Below are 25,056 nucleotides of genomic sequence, written 5' to 3'. Positions count from 1 at the left end.
ATTTTTCATTATAAAATAATGAATCATTAATTGTTTATCTTAGGCTTACTTAGAATCGTCATGTTTTGCAAGTTAGAGAGAGCGACACAGTCCTTTAAGTACTAAATAAATGATTTACGAACGTTCTATATATATATATATATATATATATATGTGTGTGTGTGTGTGTGTGTGTGTGTGTGTGTGTGTGTGTGTGTGTGTGTGTGTGTGTGTGTGTGTGTAATATAGAGTGTTGGAGTATTTATTTCAAGAAAATTTTATCCGCCTTTTTATCTTGCTTTATGACGTTTGGCAAATAAAAAAAAAAAAAGAAGTCATGGAAAATGTGCTCATTGTAAAATTTTGATTTAAAATCGAAACAGGTTGAGGAAGTTCAGGGTTAGGTAATTTCTGTACATAACAAAAAAAAATGTCCAGCAACATACATTTTTACCTTAAGCTCACTGGATTATTCCAAAAATATATTTTGTAACTTTAACTGTATTATAATACTTTAGGAAGTATTTAAATTCCTATGGTATTTTTTACCAGTTTTTATCTCTCAATTACGAAAAATAGAATGTTAACAAGAGGGAATCCTCAGTAGATCCGGCTGTAATTAGATCTTAAATCAATCAAGAGATGGAGCTATGGGATTAAAAGTTCATACCTGAAAAAGAAAAATTCTTCGAGCCGCTATACCCCAAACAATCATGAAAACATTTCGTGTAGCGTACTTTGTTTTTATTTTCAGTCTCGACTGAAACAATACTAGTTGAGCAGCCTTTATTTTATTCGTTGTTAATCTCAAGTTAGAAAATGTCAGTTGCAAATATTTCAACATTTGATTTCTTGTGCTCAAGCTCCAGCTACTTGAAATTAACACGAAAATAATTTAACGAATATCTCACTAATTCAAGCTTAAAATTGGTTCTGATCTATTTCTTGGCTTTAGTCTCAGGTAATGGGAGTACCGATTCCAGCAACAATGAAAGAAATGGGCGTTCAAGACCAGATCCGGAGGAAGGGAAGAAGACAATGGCGTGGTCTGTTGGTCATCAAGTTCTTCCTGCATCTACATGTTAATAATATCAACGTTCCATAGTTTGTTTCATCCATGGTTCCAAAGAAGCCAAATAAAAGCTGCCTCAAGGAACATTTCCAGTTTCTTAAAAAAAACAAGACAAGTAGAATTATCTAATCTATATGGTGCGCATGCAAGTATAATTATGTTCTAAAGTTATTTGTATCTTTCACGTCTGTGGCTCCCTATATAAAAAATTACAAACATAAAACTAATCGTTACGTGAATCTTAGTCGACATTACCTAGTATGTTCACCAAATGCTGCTTTTGTCTTTCCCTTAATGTATCCACCTGTCTGCAGATATTGTTACTAGTTTAACCTGATATTTGCACGCAGTTTTGAATGCTATTGTAAGGTAGAAAAATTCCTCTGCTTCAAGAGATGACGTAGGTACTCGGTTGTTGTTTCATATAAATGGATTATGTTAAATTTACCAAAAATTGTTACCAAAAATTGATGTCCGTCAATATTTTGTTTTTAATAAATGACTGGCTAATCTCTTGTGATGTTACTGAAGATAGACAAAGTCAAATACTTGTTGTTTGTTTATTTGTTTTTTCCACAAGTCACAAGGCTACAACTTGCAAATTTTGAAAACTATGAACGAAACGGCACTACACTCGTATTGCAGGATGGTCTTAATTTACACTATAATCCAGTAACTTGCATGTAGCATTAACGCACCCTATTTAATCCGAAAGTCAAATTTATCTTCCAGTATTCATCACATGATACGATTTCTATTTGTCCTTTCTTTAATTACTTTAAACAGTGAAGTTAAAATTAAATAAGAGTAACTGACTGAGAAATCATGTTTTAGTTTGATATTACTTGTTTGATAGTATTCAACGTTACAGTTTTGTCTTTTCCATTAAATATCAGCGCACATAGCCCTTGTGTAGCTTTGTGCGAAATTCGAAACAAACAAACCTTTAAAGGAAGGAAAACTTACACAAGTTGTTTTAAAGACAAAATCATGTTAACTCCAAAGTGTGTCTTGTGTATCTCCACGTTTGGCAAAAAGCAAGAGTATTCGTACGATATTATTAAAGTCATTACTCTCAATACTGCCTTATTTAAAATACGCCTGTTTAACTCCTTGTTTAGTGAAAAATAATTTAACACGATAATCTGTCTAAAGCGAAATGTATAAAATACGTTACTGACGTTTTAGTGTATGTGACCAGCACCTTCATTTAGTAATACTGAACAAATTAATAACAACAAAAAACCAATAAACATAGAAAAAACTTTTAGCAGTCGATGTCCACCATCTTTAAGTTCTGATGGTATCACTTCCAAAAATGTCACGTGGATAAACGTTCCCGCTGCTATGGCTTGGAGTACCGCACTGGTAGTTTGTCCACCAACAGTCTGATTGCTGCCAACTAACAAGCCAATTAACTGAAAAAGAAAATAATAAATAAATAAACAACCCAACATATTTAAATATACACTTACTTCATGTTGTGGCTTTAATTATTATCTAATTAACATAAACGTATGGTTTCAATATACATCACATTGGTAAGGTAACACAGCAACGAGTTGCCATTACCTCAAAAAAACATTTCTACGAAGATCATACTTGTCAAATCAAAATTGTCAAGAACAGATATTGTAGTCCCCCACTGGTACAGCGGTAAGTCTACGGATTTACAACGCTTAAATTAGGGGTTCGATTCCCCTCGATGGACTCAGCAGATAGCCCGATGTGGCTTTACTATAAGAAAACACACACACAGAGAGAGTGACACTGTAATTTCAAGAAATATAAAACACTTTAGTTACTTAAGCAAATTATAATAATTATGCACAAGTTCTTAAGGCCCAGCATGGCCAGGTGGTTAAGGCACTCAACTCGTAATCTGAGGGTCGCGAGTTCGAATCATCGTCACACCAAACATACCCTTTTTAGCGCCTGGGGGCGTTATAATGTGACGGTGGGTAGTGATGACTAGCTGCCTTCTCTCTAGTCTTACACTGCAAAATTAGGAACGGCTAGCGGAGAAAGCCCTCGTCTAGCTATGCGCGAAATTTAAAAAAACAAACACACGTTCTTTTTTGATATATGAACTTTTACAAATAATGCATTATATAACATGAGGTACGACAAACCACTAAGTAAAATTCAATATGAATTTATCTACTAAGTAAAACACAATATGTATTTTTCTTCTATAAATTAATTTATAACAGAAAAAAAAAACATTGAATTTTACTTAGTAGATAAATGAAATTATATTGAGTCATTTCGTATACCATATAAACAATATATAACAATCCTTCTTTTAACTGATAGAAAAAGAAAGTATTAAATACACAATTCAACAGAAGTATTATAAATTTAATATTTATATCTATCATTTATTCCTCCTCCTCAATTACTCGGCAGCAAGTCAGAGGGTTTATAACACTAGAAATCGGGTTGCAAGAAAATCCGCTTCGGGTAGAGCATATATATCAGGGGTGGCCAATCTTGCTTAACGTAAGAAACACATACGATAAACTTCAGATGATTGAGAGCCGCAAGACATGAACAAATATTACACACATGTTTTTATTAGGCTATTTACTGCTAGTAGAAGTTTTGTGAGTTTCCATCTTGGTTGCGAGTTGTTGAAATGCCGGCTGATATGTTGTGAAAGCTGTACGAATTAGCTCCGTCTGGTGTTGATTTGTAAGGATTGCACAATGCTTCGACTTCACAAACTTCATTACAGAGTACAGTGATTCACAGCAGTATGTTGTGCTGAAAATTGAGATGAGTTGCACACTGGTTTTCTTCAGTTCAGGATAGTTTATTTCTGGAACTTGCTTCCAGAACTCAAAAGTAGAATGGATTTATGGATCATCTTTAGATCCAGATCCTCCTGTAGTTCTATTTCCACAGCAGATTATTCTGTAACCAGAAGTTCGAGAATTGGACAACCATCATTGATCACAATCACCCATGAATGGATTTACAAGAAAGATAAAGCAGGGCTTCAGCTTTTGCAAATTAAACATGTCTAGGAAATTATCAAGCAGTTCTTCTAATTTATCTTTGTATTCTTCCAGTTTATGGTCTTTTATTTCAATATCAGAGAATGTATTGACTCTCATTTCGAGATTGGGAAAATAACTAAAGTTTCTTGACGATATGTCTCTTTCAAAAAGTTTTATTTTATTCTGAAAGCTGAAAATTTTCTGAATAAGATCAGAAACAATCTTATCCTTCCCCTGGAGTGCCAAGTTGAGAGTTTGTGGATGATTCATTATCCCAGTAAGGAACATTAGATCTTGAATCCATTCATCATTTCCAAGTTGAGGATAGAATCTTCTCTTTTCTTCAAGAAAAGTAATAATAGGCTCCAACAGATCCACAAACCTATTTAAGGCATTGCTGGTTGACAGCCACCTCACATGCAGTAGAAAGAGACGTCACTGGATGACAGCCACCTCACATGCAGTAGAAAGAGACGTCACTGGTTGACAGCCACCTCACATGCAGTAGAAAGAGACGTCACTGGTTGACAGCCACCTCACATGCAGTAGAAAGAGACGTCACTGGTTGACAGCCACCTCACATGCAGTAGAAAGAGACGTCACTGGTTGACAGCCACCTCACATGCAGTAGAAAGAGACGTCACTGGTTGACAGCCACCTCACATGCAGTAGAAAGAGACGTCACTGGTTGACAGCCACCTCACATGCAGTAGAAAGAGACGTCACTGGTTGACAGCCACCTCACATGCAGTAGAAAGAGACGTCACTGGTTGACAGCCACCTCACATGCAGTAGAAAGAGACGTCACTGGTTGACAGCCACCTCACATGCAGTAGAAAGAGACGTCACTGGTTGACAGCCACCTCACATGCAGTAGAAAGAGACGTCACTGGATGACAGCCACCTCACATGCAGTAGAAAGAGACGTCACTGGTTATCACAATGAATAATGCAATGAACAAGGAGAAACTCTGGAAAGCTGAGATCACTTTTCATAATTGCAATTAATCCTGCATTTTTGCCCACCATTCTTCTTAACAAATTTACCATCAGAATACGGGCGTTTAGCACGAGCAATATTCCATGATATAACAAAACTAGGTTCTGTCGTTGTATCAACTTCTGTACTGAACATTGTCAACAGCGTCTGCTGGTTATTTAGTAATGAGTTTGACACAATTAACTTGTTTTTCTGTAATTCTGATTTAAATGGATAATCAGACGGAAACTTTTTGTGATTTGTTTCGTAGTGGTGTTTCAAGTTACTGGCTTTGTAATGACTGAGTGGCACATTTCAAATAAGACACAGAGATTTACCTCCTTTAACGGTGAATGCAAAAATTTTCTTTCCACTCTGGCTTAAAATTTCTGTTTTCATCTTCATACTTTCGCTTCTTACAATTTGATGATGTCATCATCCTTCACAAAATTTTCACAGGCACTTCTAGAAAATTATATTGAAAAGACACAATAGGCTCCAACACGCGCAACGCAATTTAACTCAACAGTGCCCAATATCGCTCCAACTCTACGCTAATGATTACTGATTCTCCAGCACAATTCCTCTGTAATCCTTGCTGATCAGAAATTTCTTTAATCCCTGACTCAAATCTAACATTAAAATTAGGATTTAAATTCTTAAATATATTTACTCACCATGAACATTAAACTTACGTTTTAATCCAGTTGACTCTCAGTTTGTACCCGGTAAATAATTGTGAAGCTTGGATTTTTTTTTACCTTTTACATTAATTGTGATGCAAAAAGGAGCTCAATCAGTACATTTCCGTGAGCCGCATGTGGCTCGCGATCAGCTGTTTGGCCACCCCTGACATATATCCTATTTTGAAGCTTTGTGCGAAGAAAGAGAATCGTTTAATATAAGCGTGTTATAACACTCCCTTAAAATATTTTAGAACTCACAAGTATCACAAACAACTTTGTAATAAATTTACATGTACTCCTCTCATAACTCCTTTCCAGTTTCCACACTGTCAGCAAAAGTTTTTACTTTTTTCTAAGGACAACCGGTTCTTCTAGTGCTTCCTAACAATAACATTTGTCCCTACTTTAGCAAGTTTACCTATAAAACAAGTTTTTCAATCTACCAAACTGAAGCCACTCGGAAACAAAAACAGATACAGAAAGTTCGTTTTATTGTTATTAAACAGTTACACCATGGAATACTGTGCTACGCTCACCGTGCGAATCAAAGATCAGTTTTTAGCTTTATAAGCCCTCATACTTTCCGTTAACCCACCGAATAGCAGCTGTACAGAAAGTTTGTTTGTTTGAATTTCGCGCAAAGCTACTCGAGGGTTATCTCCGCTTGCTGTCCCTAATTTAGCAGTGCAAGACTAGAGGGAAGGCAGCTAGTCATCACCACCCACCGCCAAATCTTGGGCTACTCTTTTACCAACGAATAGTGAGATTGATCGTCTCATTATAACGCCCCCACGGCTGAAAGGGCGAGCATGTTTGGTGCGACTGGGATTTGAACCCTCGACCCTCGGATTACGAGTCGAACTCCTCAACGTACTTGGACATGCCGGGCCATAGTACAGAAAGAGAAAGAAATAAGAGAATTGTTAAAAAATAGAACAGTGACGTACATGATACGAGTGTTTATTGTATTTTGAGTTGTCTTTTAGTCACCGCATCAAACCTATGTTTGTATAATATTTTTAAAAAATACGTAGCATTAATGACAAAAACGTATCCTTCCGAATTACTCAGCAGATAACCTGTTTACAATTTATATATATATATATGAAGCCCATTCTGCCATATTATTAGTGATTTATACCAGTCCTGGGAAATTCCACCCGTCATCAGTAACCCTGGACAAAGACAATTCGAATAAACAAGACTATATTTCGTGTAGTGGTGAGATATACGTAGAGTGAAAGAAAAAAGTCCATAAAGAACCTTGTAGAACAGGTAAGTGGGGTTTTAGAAAAGAGATTACATGATTTCAACCAGTGCATATTATTTTATGCGTATTAAACGTGCTAATAAAGAGCTGATGAAACTGATTCGTGCGGAATGACAATGGAGCATAAATTTATCACTCACAAGTTGTGTTAATTTTGATGGTAATTAATGTGTGTTTGTTTTCTTATAACAAATCCACATCGGGCTATCTGCTGAGTCCACCGAGGGGAATCGAACCCCTAATTTGAGCGTTGTATATCCGTAGACTTAACCGCTGTACTAGCGGGGGGCGATGGTAATTAATAGCTTCTTTGAGCGTCAAGCTACATAATGAAATATCTGAGCTACATCAACCACGAGTAATCGAACCTCGACTTTTAAAATTGTAAATCCGTAAACTTTCCGCTGGTCTAAATCTACTAGTGGTAAAAGTTTATCATAATAAAGCTTACCCACAATTATTATTAAGCCAGCGTAAAACCCAGATATGTAAATTTTTGTAGTTCATTTTCCAGTAAATTTTTTCACTCTTAAATAACTCGCTATCAAATCACACAAACACTCCTATGAATTCTCGTTTCGAAGTCACCTCATTACATTTACTTCATTTCAATAACATTATTCAAAATTGGTGATTTTTTCAAAATACTTTTTGTTTTACAAAGAAGTGTAGTATTACTAAAGCGTTGCATAATAGAGTACACTGTTGGCTGTTTGTTACTGAATTACGTTGTATGAAAGGGTTTAATTAAACAACCCACAGCAAAAAAAAAAAAAAAATCCATACTTTCTTCGAGTCTTATTAATTTATCTTTCATGGATTTTCTTCTACTTATTCTTTAGCCTTAGTCTTTCGTCAAATTAAAAAAAAAAAAAAAACAATTATCGTGAATTCGCCACTAGCTCTGTGTTTACGATAGTTAACACATAACCTAATACTAACTTATCTGAAATAGAAAGATATATACACAAAAACAAACAGTTGTTTTACTATTGAAAAATACTTCGTTTTTTCTTTGTTCATATAGTGCTCATTATCACTCGTTCATGACCTATTTCTCCGCGTGTTTTTCTGAAGAAAAAAAGGTTATATATAACTTTTAGATCACAGAACACAAAAGTTAGCAGATCTAACTAACCATAATTTTTTTTAAATGTTATCGTTGATTCAAAACCGTTTCGCTACATAAATATAAATATATGCGCACGATTAGGAAATATCCCTCATAAAACAAAAAAAAAGAACAATCTTGGATGCATTGAAATATACTCTAAACGTACCGTTTGACTTTTCACAGAAAATGTTTTATTACTCTTAAGACCCGGCATGGCCAGATGATTAAGGCACTTTTAATCCGAGGGCCGCGGGTTCGATTCCCCGTCACATCAAACATGCTCGCCCTTTCAGCCGTAGGGGTGTTATGTGAAGGTCAATCCCACTATTCGTTGGTAAAAGAGTAGCCCAAGAGTTAGCGGTGGGTGGTAATGACTAGCTGCCTTCCCTCTATACTTACACTGTTAAATTAGGGACGGCGATCGCAGATAGCCCTCGTGTAGCTTAGCGCGAAATTTAAAAACAAATATTTTTTATTCTTAATCTTAATAAAACGGGGCATTCAAACAAAGTAAAATAGCATGAACATTTTAAAACGGGGCCCATTGTTAGTTGAAATGTCCATGATGTTAAAAATAAATAAATAAACGATATTATGTTCGTTTAAATTAAAATTATCAAATGTCTGAAACTTTGTTTGGGTGACAAAGTTACGTAAGTGCCATTTTTCACATACCCTTAGGGTCAGCTTTTATAAATGGATATATTTCAATATAGAGGTATGTATACACCCCCCTCTTTAAAATATACCACACTGTTATTGCTAGTACACATTTCAACGATGTAGTAATTACTAGAAATACAATTATCAATGCACGTTTCAGAGAGTCATTTTTCCTTATTACTAAACATCCCTCCGTTCTATTCATTTCCACGAAATTACTAGTTTATTACCTTAACTTGGTTAAAATACCTGTGTATCGCGATATATATATATAATGATAAGTGCTGGCTTTGAGGTTATTCTTTAATGGTATATATTTAACATTTTTAGTTGTTTAAAAAACGTGGGGACAGCTTACATTGACCAGTAGGTCCCTTGTTGCCCCTAAACGTGTGTGTGTGTGTGTCAACACTTATCATTATACGTATGTTACATGTCATGATTTCACATTTGAAACTAGAGTTAGTTGAACGTCGATATGTATTACATTTAAGAAACTTGCCAACAAGACTGATACACACATTTTTTTTTTCATAACAGATTATGTTTTAATATACAAACCACAACACAATTTATAATAACGGTTATTTCAAATAGTTATTAAAAATATTAATTTTATATCCAAGAGTCTTCTATCTGGTGTAAAACTGAATATTTCATCGACGAACCAGGTCTACGACGAGCATACTAATTCTGTGTTGATATTGTTACACCTTAGCTTGGTTAGCCTCTCGTGCTTACAAAATGACTCTTTACTGAGGAAGATATTTAATGTTCTCGTAGAAATACTAACGTCCGGAGTTAATTCACTGAAGTTGAACGGTTCATAATGTTTGAAATATGTAAACTTTCCTGGTCAAATTCTATAGTTTTCCGACTAATAAGCGTTAATCACAATTACAGCTTCCGAGGGTTTTAGTATACCGACTGTAGCTGACCAGCAATATTCTATTATATCAGCAAGACGAGATTCTTGAATGTTCAACATTATTCAAAGTTACGCTACTGTTTTCGTAAAACGTATATTCTTACATTCTTCCACATTTTGAGAGAATAGGAGGGACTTGCGCAGTACACATTCAACAATATACGTCACATGCACTAAACCGAAAGAAACGCAAATAATAAAATAAATGTACAACAGAAAATCCGTAGCATCTTAAACTCATTTAAATCTATTGCTTCCACAACAAGACAAACCACTCTGATCAAGAAATAAAACTGTCTTAGCTAAAGACGACTCCCACACCTTGCCAAATTTTATAGATATCCTCTAGTGCTACCATTCTCACCGTTAAGTATGAAAAATGGCGCACCAACGCTATTTATCAATTCGCTTAACAATTTTAACCCTTAAACGGCGGTTACCTACAACGTTCTCGCTGTTTAAGGGTTAAACACCTCATTCGGATTCCCTCGAACTCTTCTTTAAAAAAAATTAGAGATATTAATCTCTCCTCATATGACAACCCGTCCATCCCAAGCACCATTCCAGTAACCCATCTCTGAACCCTTTCTAACAATTCAATATCTTGTTTAAAACAAAGAGTCCAATACTAAATACAGTGCTCCAAATGTGGTCTAATCAGTGACCTATACAATGTAATCATAACCTCTTTAGACTTGTATTAAATATTTCTGTAGATACGACCTAAAACCATATTTGCCCTGCCATTAACAACAACACACTGTTTGAATGGCTTAAGATACTGATTAACTATTGCAAAAAAACTTTTCTTTCACGACACTGTTAAAGGTTATTCCAATCAAATTATACTTGCAGTTCAAATTATGATAACCCGCATGCATTATTTTGTATTTATTATAATTAAAACTCATCTGCCTTTTATTTGTCCCACTCACTAATTGATCTAAATCATTTTGTAAATAAGCCACATCCAAGACCTTAATACAAGTGGCAACATTAAGTAACTTAATGACTATTCTTTCATCTATATCATTCATGTTAATGAAAATGGACAAAAGTCCTAAGACTAAGCCCTGAGGTTACCCACTTATGTCATTAATCCTCTTTTACTGAACTCCATTTATAACAATCACCTGCTTTCTTTCATCAAGTTACTCTTGTAACTAATTATTTAATTTATCTCCCACACCTAAAGAAATAATCTTTATGACCTTTTATGTGGCACTTTGTCAAAGGCTTTCTAAGTATCCAGATACTTCAATCTACATCCCTACTCCCACCTACATAAGCAGTAATATTTTCAAAGAATGTCAAAAGATTTGTAAGACAATATTTTGCCATAATGGAATTATTTTGATTATTCAATAAAATTCTAAGCTTTGTTAAGTGATCTTGCAAAGCATCTTTTATCAAACTTTCCGAAAACTTTTCCCATACTGATGTAAGATTAACAAGCCTATAATTACTGGAACAACTTCTATTATTTCCCTCGAAGATAGGAGTGGCATGAGCTAATTTCCAATATCTTGGAATTTGTCCAGTATTCAAGGACTTACAAAAATTGTGGCAAGTGACTCACATATCCAGTCCCTGATCTCCTTTAAAATACTCTGGGAAATATTATCTGTCCTGGCAGCCTGTCATTCTCTAAACTTTCCTATTTTACTTTGAAAAACTCAGAATTTATGCATTTGTCTTGTTCACCTTTGTTTTCATCTATCAGCTGTTCAAGATTCGAAATACTGCTCAAGTCTTCGTTAGTGACAACTGAAGAAGAAATGCAGAATTTAATAATCTAGCCATTTCATAATCATCAGATATAACCCTTCCTTTATCACTTTTCATCGGTCCTATCCCCATCCAAACATTTTGTTTATCTTTAATGCATTTAAAGAAAGCCTTACTATTAATTTTTACATTTTTCCAATCTTTTTTCATAATTCTTTCTGATGTTATAATTTCCTGTTTTACCAAATTTCTTGATCTTCTAAAACTCCTGTCATACCAGTCAATTTAAATTTCTTAAATTTGTGGTACTAATTTTATTCCTTATACCCTTATTAACCATAAATATAAAACAGCATTGTTTTAGTAGGTTCCTTGACCAAAATGTAAAGAATGTCATCACAGTTTTCCCAACATTTCTCCTTCATAGTTTGAATCTAGCATTTCCTGATCAATATTGCTGAAATTAATATCATCCATAATTATGACCTCATTAACAGCTTAAATTTTAATCTCATTGTAAGATCTCTCACCAATTTCATCATTATCATCCGGTTGTCTGTAACAAATTCACAGTAAAATTCTTTTCCCTTTATATCCACAAATAGAAACCCAAATGGATTCAATTTCCTTGCGGTTATCTTTGATATCTTCAACTTCAACAGGATGTAATTTACATTTTACAGTCACTCCTCCCCGTCTCTTTAGTACTCTATCCTTTTAAATATCACATAACCCTGTATTTCAAAGAAATTACTGTCATCAAAATCATTTATATTTAACTATGTTTCAGTTATTCCTATTATATCAAAATCTTCCATTCCTACCAGTGGTCTAAAGTCATCTGTTTTATTTCTTATACTTCTAGCATTACAACAGTAACAATTAAGCTAACCCTTAGAACTACTTCTATACTTATTTCCAAGGCTAAACTTCACTCCACATTTTGTTTTGTTATTTCGCATTAAGTTTATCCAAGCTCTCACCAGTGAAATACCATTTCTTAGTTTAAATGGTACATTTCAGCACCATGCTTCAATATGCACTGAGAATATGTATCCGAAATATATTCATAATATGTAAATATATATTGTCGTAAGCTGTATTACTAATGTTTTAATTTTAATCTTGGCTGAAGAGCGCATGACTTAATGTCCAATAAATCTGTAGGAATGGCCCTAGAAAGTTCTAAGTCTGATGTCAAGAAAACTAGTAAATTCGAAAAGTATTTGGAGACGAAGCTAGACTATGGATGCAAGAGTCGGCGGAGTGTTGGCCAATCAGTTTTATTCCAGTGACGTATTTAGGTCAAAATTAGTTACCGTGTATATTCAATTATTCCATCGATTAACCTTGAAACTGCACAATTCAGTTTACTTTTACGTTAGTCCTAACACTGTTAAGCGAAGTATTTTCGTTTGAACGTTATTTGTAATTTCAGGCTTACACCGAGGTATAATTTATAACTGCACAAGTTCTTACAAATGTTAAGGAACGAATGAACTAATTTTTAGCTTTACGTGGATTATACTTCAAATTATTTTTTCAAAATAGTTTAAAAGAACCCAACCAGCGTAAGAACATCGTTATGACAGGAAATAAAAATCGATGCACTACGCGTAACACAAGATATAACCCTATAGTGACTGTAATTATTCCTTGTATGTAGGTGTTCACTAAAAGCAAAACGTCAGTGTTTGGTGGGAAATAATAACAAGATAATGAGAGTACTATATGTTATCTTCCTGCATTCTAAACGCTGGATATTGACCAACATCAACCTTTACTCTATCTGCAAAATTATTAATATTAAAACTACTGTCGAGAGACCGAAACGAGACTTTAAAAACTATTTATGCTTTACAAGCAATTATTTCAAACTGAATTCATTAGCCCAGCCACTTTCGTTTAAGATCACGTACATTATTTTGTGTTTGTTTTTTTTAATTTCTCGCAAAGTTACACGAGGGTTAATTTAGCATTGTAAGACCAGAGGGAAGGCAACTAGTCATCACCACCCACCGCCAATTCCTGGTCTATTCTTTTACCAACGAATAGTGGAATTGACCGTCACATTATAATGCCTCTACGGCTGAGAGGGTGAGCATATTTGGTGCGACGGAGATTCGATCCCGCGACCATCAGATTACGAGTCGAACGCTTTAACCCACCTGGTCATTAATTCGTTCATATTTATATTCACTTAATCGCGATATTTCTTAATAAATAAAAGAACGTTAATGGTTATTTACAAAAACAACAGTCCTGGAGAAAGAAAGTTGCATGTTTTATTTTGCAATATATCAACGAAAATGATAATACTGATTACCTGCATAAGTAACGACGATGAAGTAAAATGTATGATAAATGAACCGTTTCAAGTACCGTTTACGTTTACTTTTTCATTAGATCTTTAAAAAAAAAAAAGTGAACGGTAAGGGGGTAATATCATCTTAGTAACTAATAGCGATTTGAAAATAGCTTTCTGTGAACAAACAACTTAAGAAGGTTATCACGTAGCATACTTTCTCAGCTTCGTTTCATTGCACACTAGAGTATGGAAGGCCTACAGTGTTGCTGCGATTCACGCAATATATCGTTTAACCACTCAGAAAACTTCATTCATACAAACTTGTCTGTAAACATTCTGAATAATTTTTTTTTAAATGAAAAGGCGTGCAGATTTCTCTAATAAAAATAACAAAAAGAGAAAACTTTAAAAATAATTTCCTGAAAAAAGTCATTCTTTCTCAAATCGCACTTGATCATTCAATATGAAAATCGTGTCACACATGGTAATACTTTTGTAGTACAAGTTCCGCATTGAAAAATTAAAACTAAGCCTGTTGAGTTTAACGATGCGAGTTTTGAAGTATAATTGGTCTCTTTGTCAATTTGAGAAAACAAACGACTTCCAACAATTCAGAAACTAATAATAACCTGGTATTTTAGAGTTGCGACTGGGAACAGAAATAAACAGAAGTGGTTACCACATGAGTAGATTTTAAGGTGTTATTAAACATTAAATATTTAAATAAAAAACGTTAACAATAAAAATCGAGTTCCATGCCCAACACCTAATTATTTAAATGTTGCTATGTTTAATTACACGTTGACTTTTTGTTTATTACTGCGATAATGAAATGGAAAAAAAACTTAGTAATTAAAACCTAGTAAACTGTAAAAAAAAAGTTTAAAACGCTGTAAACTGTAAAAGTTTAGATAGCAGAATTCACTAAAGTAACCTATACTGTAGCTGCAAAGGAACAGCATAATTGAGTTATTTTTCAATCTAATAAACACTGTAATATGGTACAAAATTTATCATTCTTTTATACTTCCAATAATGCAAGTGTCACTTAGACTCATAAAACAATATTTCACAAGATCTTAATGAAGTAAACGGGTTTACTCACCAGAATGAGGTTAGTATTGTTTCTTTGTACACAAACGCAGCCTCACCTCAACTGACCGTAACAGTTTCACAGTCCTTGTAAATAACTGGTTAACCGTCATGAAATTAGCCTAAAATATCAGTGATGTCGAGAAAACCCACTTGTAGAGAAATATGTGTGTAAAAACGGCTCGTTTGGATTGAGAAAATATTTTACGATGAGGAGCGAACAACGAAGAAGGTCGAAACGTTGTTCGCTCCTCATCGTAAAATATATTCTCAACCCAAACGAGCCGTTTTTATATATATAGCCTAAAGTATGTTTTTATTAGTAGTGGGTAACGTTGACTACAATACGATCATTTTGAAACAAAAATCTAATTTGGTAAGATGCTTCTAAGATATACATATGATAAAAGGAGAGGCGTCAGGTTTCAGCATTTCAAAACTAAAGCTGTCGATGGTTAATTTGAAGTTCCTGTTAGAAACATATACTACGTTAACATTGATATCCGTGTTCGTAACTATGTAACACTGTCTTATGCATCATAACATTTTAAACTAATACCTTCAACACCAGCCAATATAGCCAATTTGTTTTGAATTTCGCGCAAAGCTACACGAGTGCTATCCGCGGTAGTCGTCCCTAATTTGCCAGTGAAAGAACTCATTTAAAAACTTTTGGCCACAAAATGTAATATAACGCTACTTCAAAAATCCATGAAAACGGATTGAAACGTTTCAGATATTTGTCAAACCTTTCAGCAACAGTAAAATTGGGAATTAATAATTTACCTAAAAATATAAAAGAAGGTAATTTTTTTAATGTACCAAAAACTTAATCGCAAACCCAATCAACATTGCTTGAAATAGTTGATTAAAAACACATAATGTTCGTAATATACTTCACACAAATGAATCATTTACTAAATATTAAATCCCAGCTATTTATTTAAAATAGTCTCGTTTAATTTTGGAGCTTTACTAATTATATCAGATTATCCCTTAAGTAATGTCTGATTTTAGGTTTAAAAAAAGAAAGGATTTCAAACGCTTTTAATGTTTTTTATTCAATAATGTATATTCTATTATTATTAATTACTTCCTGCCAACAATTCACAAGCTTCTGAATACCACTTCTAAAACATTCTTGGGGTTTGGAGGAAAAGAATGTAGAGAGGGTAGTTTTGACATCTTCATGTGTTTCAAGCTCTTTGCCATCAATATAGTTCTGCATACTTTGGAATAGAAGATAATCAGATGGGGCAAGCTGTGGAGAAATAAGGAGAATGTGGAAGTTTTTTCAGTCTAGCTCTTCAATCTTTGCAGATGTGATCCTTGTTGTATGGGGCCGTGCATTATCCTGGTGTAACACGACACCTTTATGACCGATCAAAGTAGGCCTCTTTTCTTTAAGTGCAACATTCAAGCGCTCTAACTGTTGACAACAGAAGTCTGATGCAATCACACCAACAATATTCCACCAAACGCTTAACAAGTAACCTGTCCCAAAAAGGTGAGTTATGTTCAGAGGGTTCAGAGAAGTGCAAATATCTACTCTTACTCTAAGGTTGGCTTTTGTCAAATCATAGGGGACCCATTTTCCAAGTTTTGACACCTTTCCAAACTGTTTCAGATGACGGTAAACTGTTGAATGGGTTGAGTTAAGCTTCTGTTCTAGTTCTTTAACTGTTACAGCACAATCTTCATCAAGTGCAGCCAGCAACAAGTCATCACTAAACTCAATAGGACTATCTGAGCGTGGCGTATCACTCAAGCTGAAGTCACCTGATATGAACTTCTGAAACCATCTTCGACATTTTTTGTCACTGAGAGACTTCGCATTATATGAATGTTTCATGTAGTTTGTGTTGCACTGTTGCCTTTATTAAACGCATAAAGCATTATATGCTTAATGTGCTCTTCAGACACATCCATCTTATTAAGGATTTATTTGATTAATGATCTGAAAAGTAGAATTGGGTTAGTTTCTTTTATTTGTCTGAACATTTTAATACACGTCCTGTTACATATTTTACTCATTAAAGCCTTCTACAAAGGCAGAAATGATTATGCACTTTCTGTATTAAATTTTCTGGCATTACTTATGGGATGACCTAAGATAAATAGAAAAATTTGTGACTTACAATTGGGTTATAAATCTTCTATATAGTAAGATGCAAATTTCCTAGTATTTTAAAATGAGTGTGGTATGCAAACATGTCATACATTTTTATATGCAATTTTTTTTCAAATTTTCCAATAGAATTCTTGTTTATAGTAAGTCTAAGGAAATTCGTTAAACTGGCGTCACTCTAACTGCCTTTTTTTTTTTTTTTTTGTACATTCTTCTGAGATCACGTCTGTTATAATCATAGAAAGGAGGAGTTTGTGTGTTTATGCTTTTCTTATAGCAAATCCACATCGGGCTATCTGCTGAGTCCACTGAGGGGAATCGAACCCCTGATTTTAGCGTTGTAATTCCATAGACTTACCACTGTACCAGCGGAGGACGAAAGGGGTAGAAATGATTGTAATGATGTACGTTGTGCAAGAATGTAGTAAGCGGTGTTCTTCTGTGGTAACTCAGATGGTATATTGCGATTGCACTCAAATTAACATCTCTCTGATAAAAAATAAATTAATAAATGGAATTTGTTCCTGTCTTCTCCAAATTTCAGCTTTGGTTAAAATAATTACACAAAATTGTTTATTTATAACTGAGTCACAATAATAATGTTTTAAAATGACATCAATTATAATGGAAACATCATGCTGAAACCAAAAATTGTAATTAAATCGACGATTTTCAATTCGAAGTATTTCTAAAAGAAAGTCTGCTTTCATTCTTTAAAAATAGAGAAAAAACAACTAAACATTGGATAAAGCACGTACAAGATGTTTTTAAGAAAGTTCTTTTGAAATGAGTTTGTGCAACTACAACTGGGAGTTACTATTCTTAAAATTCCTAAACAATGTGTAAACCAACGCACAATGTTTATTTACAAGCTAACGAACTCATCTAATAAATGTACAAAATACGTCTGTGAATATAAATTCTTAATTTTAAAGAAGTATATTGATAATAGAGATCCGAGGCGTGTGTGTTTATAGCAAAGCCACAACGTGCTATCTACTGAGGCCACTGACGAGAATTGAACCTCTGATTTTATAGCTGTACCAGTAGAGAACAAATGCAAGGCAAACAAACCTCAATTCTGTTGTTTCAGTGGAACTTAAGGCAAAGTCGACGTAGTAGGTTTAAGTACTACGAGGATTGTTTTTGTTTGTTTTGAATCTCGCACAAGGCTACACGAGGGTTATCCGCGTTGGCCGTCCATAATTTAGCAGTGCAAGACTAGAGGGAAGGCAGCTAGTCATCGCCAACTCTTGAGCTACTCTTTCACCAACAAATAGTGGGCTCGATAGTAATATAATAACACCCCTACGGCTGAAAGGGCGAGCATGTTTGGTGTAATGGAGATTGGAACCCGCGACCATAAGATTACAAATCGAGCGCCCTAACCACCTGATCATGTCAGGCCGGGATTACAAGGAACTGCAAATACTTGTTGAAAGAAGAGTGAATATTTCGGATGTATAGGTTTTTTTTTCTTTCAACAAGCAATTGCAGTTCACTGAAGTTTTCAAGTCTTGCTTCCAAAAACAACAAAATAAATAAAATTTATTTTATATTTATCTCACGCAAATTTTATAAGGTTCGTATACATGCGAGCTAACAGACTAACTCCTATGTAACCATCAGCATTTGCGACATCAACTCTCCCGTAGTTTTCGAATGTCTTTCTAATGTGAAATATACATACTCAATTTGTCGCAAAGCTCGAGTTTTGTATCAGATTGCGCAAGTTGTATTTCAGAACAAGTCAGTCACATATATGCATCACGTGCCCTTGTATCGTTCTGTGAACGACATGATACAAACAACATTCCACAATTTAGACATAGCAGTTTGCTTTAAAAAAAAAAACAAAAATGGATTATTAATTATACAAAGTTCACGTTTACCGATGAGTTACTCAACTTAAAACACTAAGAAAGTAGCATAAGTACAACAGATAAAAATTTTACTACCGATACGTTGTACCGATAAATCATTTTGTACAAGTCGTTGTACGTTTCGACTTATCATACAATATTGCTAAAAATCATACCACACCGTTGTAAAAAAACCAAAGTGCTTCAGCCATTACTACCAGTCAGGAGGTATGCATTCTCGTGATTTAGACACTATTTTTTATTGTATTAGGACTTTTAAACTACGTTTTCAAATCAAACTTCAATAGACTTTTGTTTTTCTCTGTCTGTTAGTTCTGATAGCTGCTGGAATTAAAATGTGTATATTCAAACGTTCAAGCTTAAATACACATAAATTAACAGTGTTGATATGTGTAAAATGTGGGTGAATATGGATAGAGGGATTTTTGGATCTTCCGATAAGCGGGCCAGCAAAAGAACCCTAACCAACATCCAAAGCTGAGTTTGGTTTGTAATGAATTTCGCGCAAAGCTATACAAGGGCTATCGTTCTTTAATTTAGTAGTGAAAGAACAGATAGAAGGCAGCTAATCATCACCACCAACCACCAACTCCTTTACCAACGAATAGTAGGATTAATCATCACATTATAACGCCCCAACGGCTGAAAAGACGAGCGCATCCTGAGAAGGAACAGCGTTATTGCTCAATGCGTATAATGTTGTTATTTTTCAGTTTGCGAAAGTTCTACAAATTTTTCTATAGAGATTTTTACTTCAACATAACTTATAGTAAAGGTCCCACGTATACATCCCTTTTATCTTTCGATGTGGTTGAAAGATAAATAAGTATTATTACACTTGTTTTGTGCCCTTTCTTTCTTTCATTTTTCACAAGTCACTCAAAGTTATGTAATACGGTTTAACTGCATAAGATTTCCTGTCGAATCTCCGATTGTTCTGCCAATCCTACCCAATCACTTTAATGAAAATCAGTGCACCTAAAAAAATAAAACATACTAAGTGTCTGTCCACAAGGGTTATAGGATCACCCACTGTATCGTATATGAAAATCATAATTCAAAATACTTTATTAACCCTTATTTACTTCTGAATTACGATAAACAGTCTAAACAACTGTAAATTATATTTAGTATAACTGATTGGAATTACTGGAGTTTAGTTTCATAGACTATACTTATGTATATAGAAAAACTTATCTAAAGTATAAAATCATGTGAAATGAACAAGTACCATTTGATAAGTATTTACGTTATAAAAATGAATTGGTAACGATAATATGACGAATTTTAAACGTTTGGGATGTTATAAATACAGACTTTGAGGTGAAGCGCAACAAATTTCTAGGCGATAGGATTTTGATACATACAGGTTTTTTTATTATAAAAAACACGAAACTGACCTCCAAACATCTTGGATATCCATGTGAAGCAGGTGTTTTCTTTAAAGACGCTTATACCATATTTAAGTTACTTTCGGGGATTAAATAGATTTTTTTCAAGCAGTTCAATAATTAACACAAGTTACACCTAAACTAGCCCAATCATGCGTGTGTTTTTCTTATAGCAAAGCCACATCAAGCTATCTCTTGAGTCCACCGAAGGGAATCAAACCCCTAATTTTAGGGTTGTAAATCCGTAGACTTGCCGCTGTGCTAGTGGGGGACGCAAAATTACCTAAAATGAAGCAATAATAAACTTGTAGGCTTAACACTGGTGGTAAAAATCATATAAACTGTAGATCTTGGCCTACTGGTTTCTAATCCTTCGCCAGCTTTCGGTTTTTAATAACTAAGTAATAAACTCATGTTAAATTATTCTAAATGTATTCATACTGACAAGAAAGTATCAGTTCTTGTTTGTTTGTTTTGGAATTTCGCACAAAGCTACTCGAGGGCTATCTGTGCTAGCCGTTCCTAATTTAGCAGTGTAAGACTAGAGGGAAGGCATTATAACGCCCCCACGGCTGGGAGGGCTAGCATGTTTGGTGCGACGCGGGCGCGAACCCGCGATCCTCGGATTACGAGTCGCACGCCTTACGCGCTAGGCCATGCCAGCCCAGTATCAGTTCTAAAATATTCTTACTCCATTTTATGTCAATTGTGTTGACATTAATTAGTAGCCATTTGATTTCAATGGATCACAAAGTTTACAGACTTCGAACTCTAATATTCGGGGCTCGATTCCCCGCATTGAACAGAATGTAGATAACCCATTACTTTAGAATAGTGACTAACTTAGTAAATGATAACTTTAGGCTACATCGTACCCAACGTATGTATATTAACGACGTTTTTCATATATATTTTAAGGTATCCTTGTATCACAGGACAACAACTTAGTGACGTCAACTTAAAAATGTGATAATATGTTAAACCTATTCGACCAGTATGTAATTCATAATCTATAATATCACCTAAAGGTCAATACAGCCTTACTTCAAATAATTCTGCATTAATTAATATTCTTTAAATATCATAACATGAATAAGGTATAATGTTTAAAAGGTTTACAATCTGTGGTGAAGATAAGATAAAATGTTTTAGAACCATCACAAATTACAGTCCTCTACCCACGAAAATTACAAATAACAACAACAAAGCTAGTAAATTTACTGTTACGTAATTAAATATTAGGTATCACCTATTTCTTGTGGCTTCCAAACTCTTACGCAGATAGTTGGTTGTCTTTTAATATTTTATTAACACTACCAGCTTATTTATGACTCTGCACTGAGGGGGACAAAGTTTGGTGCTAAGATTAGGTAGTTTCAGTGAGTTCAGTTACAAACCTCAGCACTTGAGAAGGATCTTCAAGCCTAGGATTCTTACTAAAGTAGTATTTTCACGGAACATGTATGTTTATTTCTATACTATGGCTAATTGTATTCTAGTTATATATATAAAGTCAGAGACAAAGAGCACTGTCTTTCGACCATGATGTTTGGTGTCACAATATGGTGACTACTGAACATTGTTGTCTGAAAATGACTTGAAATGTTTTCAGTTATTCGCCCAAGATGACAATTTTTATAGCCAGTTGAGAGTTTTGGCCTAAATCTTAAGTTCTTCCCCAATGATTCTTTAAGGTGAAAGTTGCTCGGTCTGAAATTAGTCTTATTTATTCTCTCACATAACTGAATTTCCGTTATGTTTATGCTTTTTTACTTGCACTCACCATGAAGCCACGCATGCGAAATTAACGAACGATGATAAGGCCTAGTGAATCATGACATCGAATTTCCTTAATTAAAATGTGGGTTTATATTATTGGAATGATATTATACATTCTGACTTCATCAAACTCAAGTACCGAAAGGACATACAACGAATACGTTCACTAATTTAATTATTTAAGCATGAGGTAATTACCACTAACTTAACTATGGATGTTGTGTGTTATACATTCAAGTTATAGATATATTTGGTTATAACTGCTGTGGTATGCAGTAGTTGCAGTTTAAGTTTTTCAAGTAAAGCACGTCAATAATAGGACAAGATTGTGTATCTGAAGAAAGAAAAATACTGTTTTCACGTCACTGTAGACCTTGTAAATACAAAACTTTAGAGTGATAGCAGTTTTGACTCATTCACTGAAGTCAATACTACAGCGATGTAACAGTAGTCAAATCTTACCATTCTATGAAGACTTTAACCAAATGGCTATGAAAATCTCAGAGTGAGAGTTGGAGGGCAAAAATGTGGTTTAGGAATTCTAAGACAGTAAATATTTGATATTAAGGTATGCCAAGTTTTCAATTCCATCAAAACATATCTATCAATATTTCGTTATAGCCACTAGTAAACATAGCAGGAGCACTATTAAACTGCGTGTATCTTTTCTGCACAATTTATATAGTACAAAGAATGTACATAATTTACTATACTGCATTTTCGTATGCGATAGTGAATTTATTTTCACACGTCATTGGTATTCTTGTTCTATTGCTGCAGTGCGAGATTAACATAAAAAGGAAGTTATTTCAACTCTATAGGTGTCGTTATGAATAAAGTTTGCTGAAGAATCTACGTGAATTATGACATAGAAACTTACACAGGCCACAAGCAAAACCGAATTTATTAACTAAAGTTTGAACAATACGAGAACACAAGCGATAGATAGATAATATAAAAAGTACTTATTCGAATGTAGATAATAAATACAAGATAATTACAACGTTCTTTTTTCTTTGTTTATTAAATGATCGAGCAAATATTTATGAAAAATACAATCCGTAACTTATGAACACGTTAATGAAAGTTCACAAAATAATAGCCGTATACAAAAAAAGTAAAATCGATATTGTCATAGTGAAAAGACGAAACATGTTTTCCATCGAGACATCCAATTTCTGAGTCAGGGAGCATCTTCGATCGGAGAGGCCCGGGATAAAATGCATTCATTTTCCCCCCACCCCCAGAGCGGCCTTCGCCACAACAGCAACATTCCTACGATTTCTCCTTCTTCCAACTGAATAGCTATTACGTATACAGAGTTTATATTTTTGATATCCTGCACGTTAATTAACGGTAACAAGAATGCGAGTTTCGGTTTCTAAGTTTTATAAGGCTGTCAAATAAAACTAAAACTTAAAAGTATGGAATAAAGTGGATGATACAAGTCTACGCTCATCCAATTTTTTTCTTTTTTTCTTTCTTGTGTTGTGGTTGCCAGACTGTGATCTAGGCTTAATACCATATGTTAGACATCTTTAAACGTTTAATTATTTTTAAAACTCTATGATCAGAAAGTTTGACATAATTTTCTACTTACCTGACCCACCGGAATTGTGGCCGAGAAGAGAGCAGCGAACTTCAAAGTGGCTCCACGTGACAGCTTGAGACGAGCGATATTAACACCCATGGAGAACGCTACCAACCACTCGTGGACAGCAACACCAAGCAACAGGTTAATCAGTGTGCTGACATTGGACTGTAAGCCTACAGCTAAGCCCTCGAATATTGAATGGACGCTAAGTGATAAAACCAGTAAAATAAAACGAACACCGGATTCTTCACGCACTAAACTACTGACATCTGCGTGTGAATGTCCGTGTCCACTTCTATGACTGTGTCCATGAGTCTCTGTAGCTACTGGAGAATTTTCTAAGTTATCGATATAATCTTCGTCGGAGGATGTCTGGTCGGTGTCTGATTTATTAGTATGGTTGGATATAGTCCTTGTGGGTTTTGAACCTGTGTCTTCTTCTTCCGTTGATTGACTAGCACCGGAGAGAAGGGGTTCTCGGCTTTGACATTTTATGGTATTCCTTGACCTTCGTGGGCCAGAATTTTTGTGAGAATCATTCTTGTCCATATTGATGGAAGAGCTGGGGTCCGTTGAATGTACGGTCCTAGCTTTTTTTTCTTGGTGGTCCAGCGCTACTTGTTCGATCAACAAAGCAAGGGAAAATCCAACGAAGACCACACACTCAGTAACAGGGATAGAAGTGTGAATACCCTTGACCTCCAAAATTACTTCAAACATTTCCCGTACTTCGGGAAGGAGACCCACAAAAAATGTAGCCAGAAAGACTCCCCCCGAGAAACAGTTTGCTAAGCTGAAAGCTAGCTGATACCTGATGCCACGTAGAATTTCTGGCCAGCGAGCAACACACAAAGAAGGCACCATAAAGGCTGCTAACATGCTGCCAAACATCCCCACGAAACCTAAAAGTTGAACAGCCAGCAAATCCATACCAGGATGATATTCAATAAAATGTTTCTTCACAGGATTGCTGCAATGGAACTTGGTACTCGCATTCAAGTGATCATGATACGTCAAATTAAGGTGCTTTAACGGTTCACCCGTATTGACACGAAGATACATAATAAGTGTACGACAGGTGTGCGGCTTCCGTCTTATCACAAATAACGCTGTTTTTTGTGTGTGTGTGTTGTTTTTTTCCTACACAGGTGGTGGTTCACACACACTGTTGATATCAGAAGCGGTTCACTAAGCCCGGTAAATCTTAAGATCGCAAAACAACTTCTCGTTAATTAACGAGTAACTTAAATCACTGAAATAACAATATTTCACTTAACAACTTCACACAACTAATTATTATTCTGAAAACACATGCTACAATACACTACAATATGAAACATGCCTTACAAGCAGAACACTCGCCTTCCTTATTGCGTAACGTCGAACAATAACTAATGTCTGTAACCAACTGGTAGTTTTGTTGAAATAGGTCGGTTCAATACGGAAACAAGAAACGAGTT

At 34.8% G+C, this 25,056-nt stretch overlaps 2 protein-coding genes across 9 annotated transcripts in view; one reads left to right on the top strand and one right to left on the bottom strand.

Moving 5' to 3' along the window:
- Nucleotides 1-1,563, top strand: part of LOC143245085 (rho GTPase-activating protein 100F-like) — an 81,660-nt gene extending 80,097 nt beyond the window's left edge. For all 7 annotated transcript variants that reach the window (XM_076490950.1, XM_076490951.1, XM_076490949.1 and 4 more), the window contains one exon: nt 935-1,563. In XM_076490950.1, the coding sequence (XP_076347065.1) occupies nt 935-1,065 (131 nt within the window). In that variant the 3' untranslated portion in view covers nt 1,066-1,563. The remainder of the gene's footprint in view (nt 1-934) is intronic.
- A 34-nt stretch (nt 1,564-1,597) lies between these two features.
- On the bottom strand, nt 1,598-25,023 carry LOC143245087 (zinc transporter ZIP3-like). Of its 2 annotated transcripts, none has more exons than XM_076490953.1 (2): nt 23,603-25,020; nt 1,598-2,469 (listed from the first exon to the last, which is right to left on the bottom strand). In XM_076490953.1, exons 1-2 carry the CDS (start codon nt 24,656-24,658, stop codon nt 2,236-2,238), a joined length of 1,290 nt encoding a protein of 429 aa, XP_076347068.1. In that variant the 5' UTR covers nt 24,659-25,020; the 3' UTR covers nt 1,598-2,235. The 2 variants fall into 2 exon arrangements, with proteins under 2 accessions (XP_076347068.1, XP_076347069.1); XM_076490954.1 differs by lacking the exon at nt 1,598-2,469 and adding an exon at nt 23,011-23,307 and having other exon boundaries at nt 23,603-25,023.
- Between the last annotated feature and the right edge of the window lie 33 nt (nt 25,024-25,056).

The sequence above is a fragment of the Tachypleus tridentatus genome, chromosome 2 (genome assembly GCF_004210375.1).
Source record: "Tachypleus tridentatus isolate NWPU-2018 chromosome 2, ASM421037v1, whole genome shotgun sequence".
Classification (NCBI taxonomy): Eukaryota; Metazoa; Arthropoda; class Merostomata; order Xiphosura; family Limulidae; genus Tachypleus; species Tachypleus tridentatus.
Note: the sequence above shows the minus strand (reverse complement) of the source record. Positions and strands in the feature narration are given on the sequence as shown.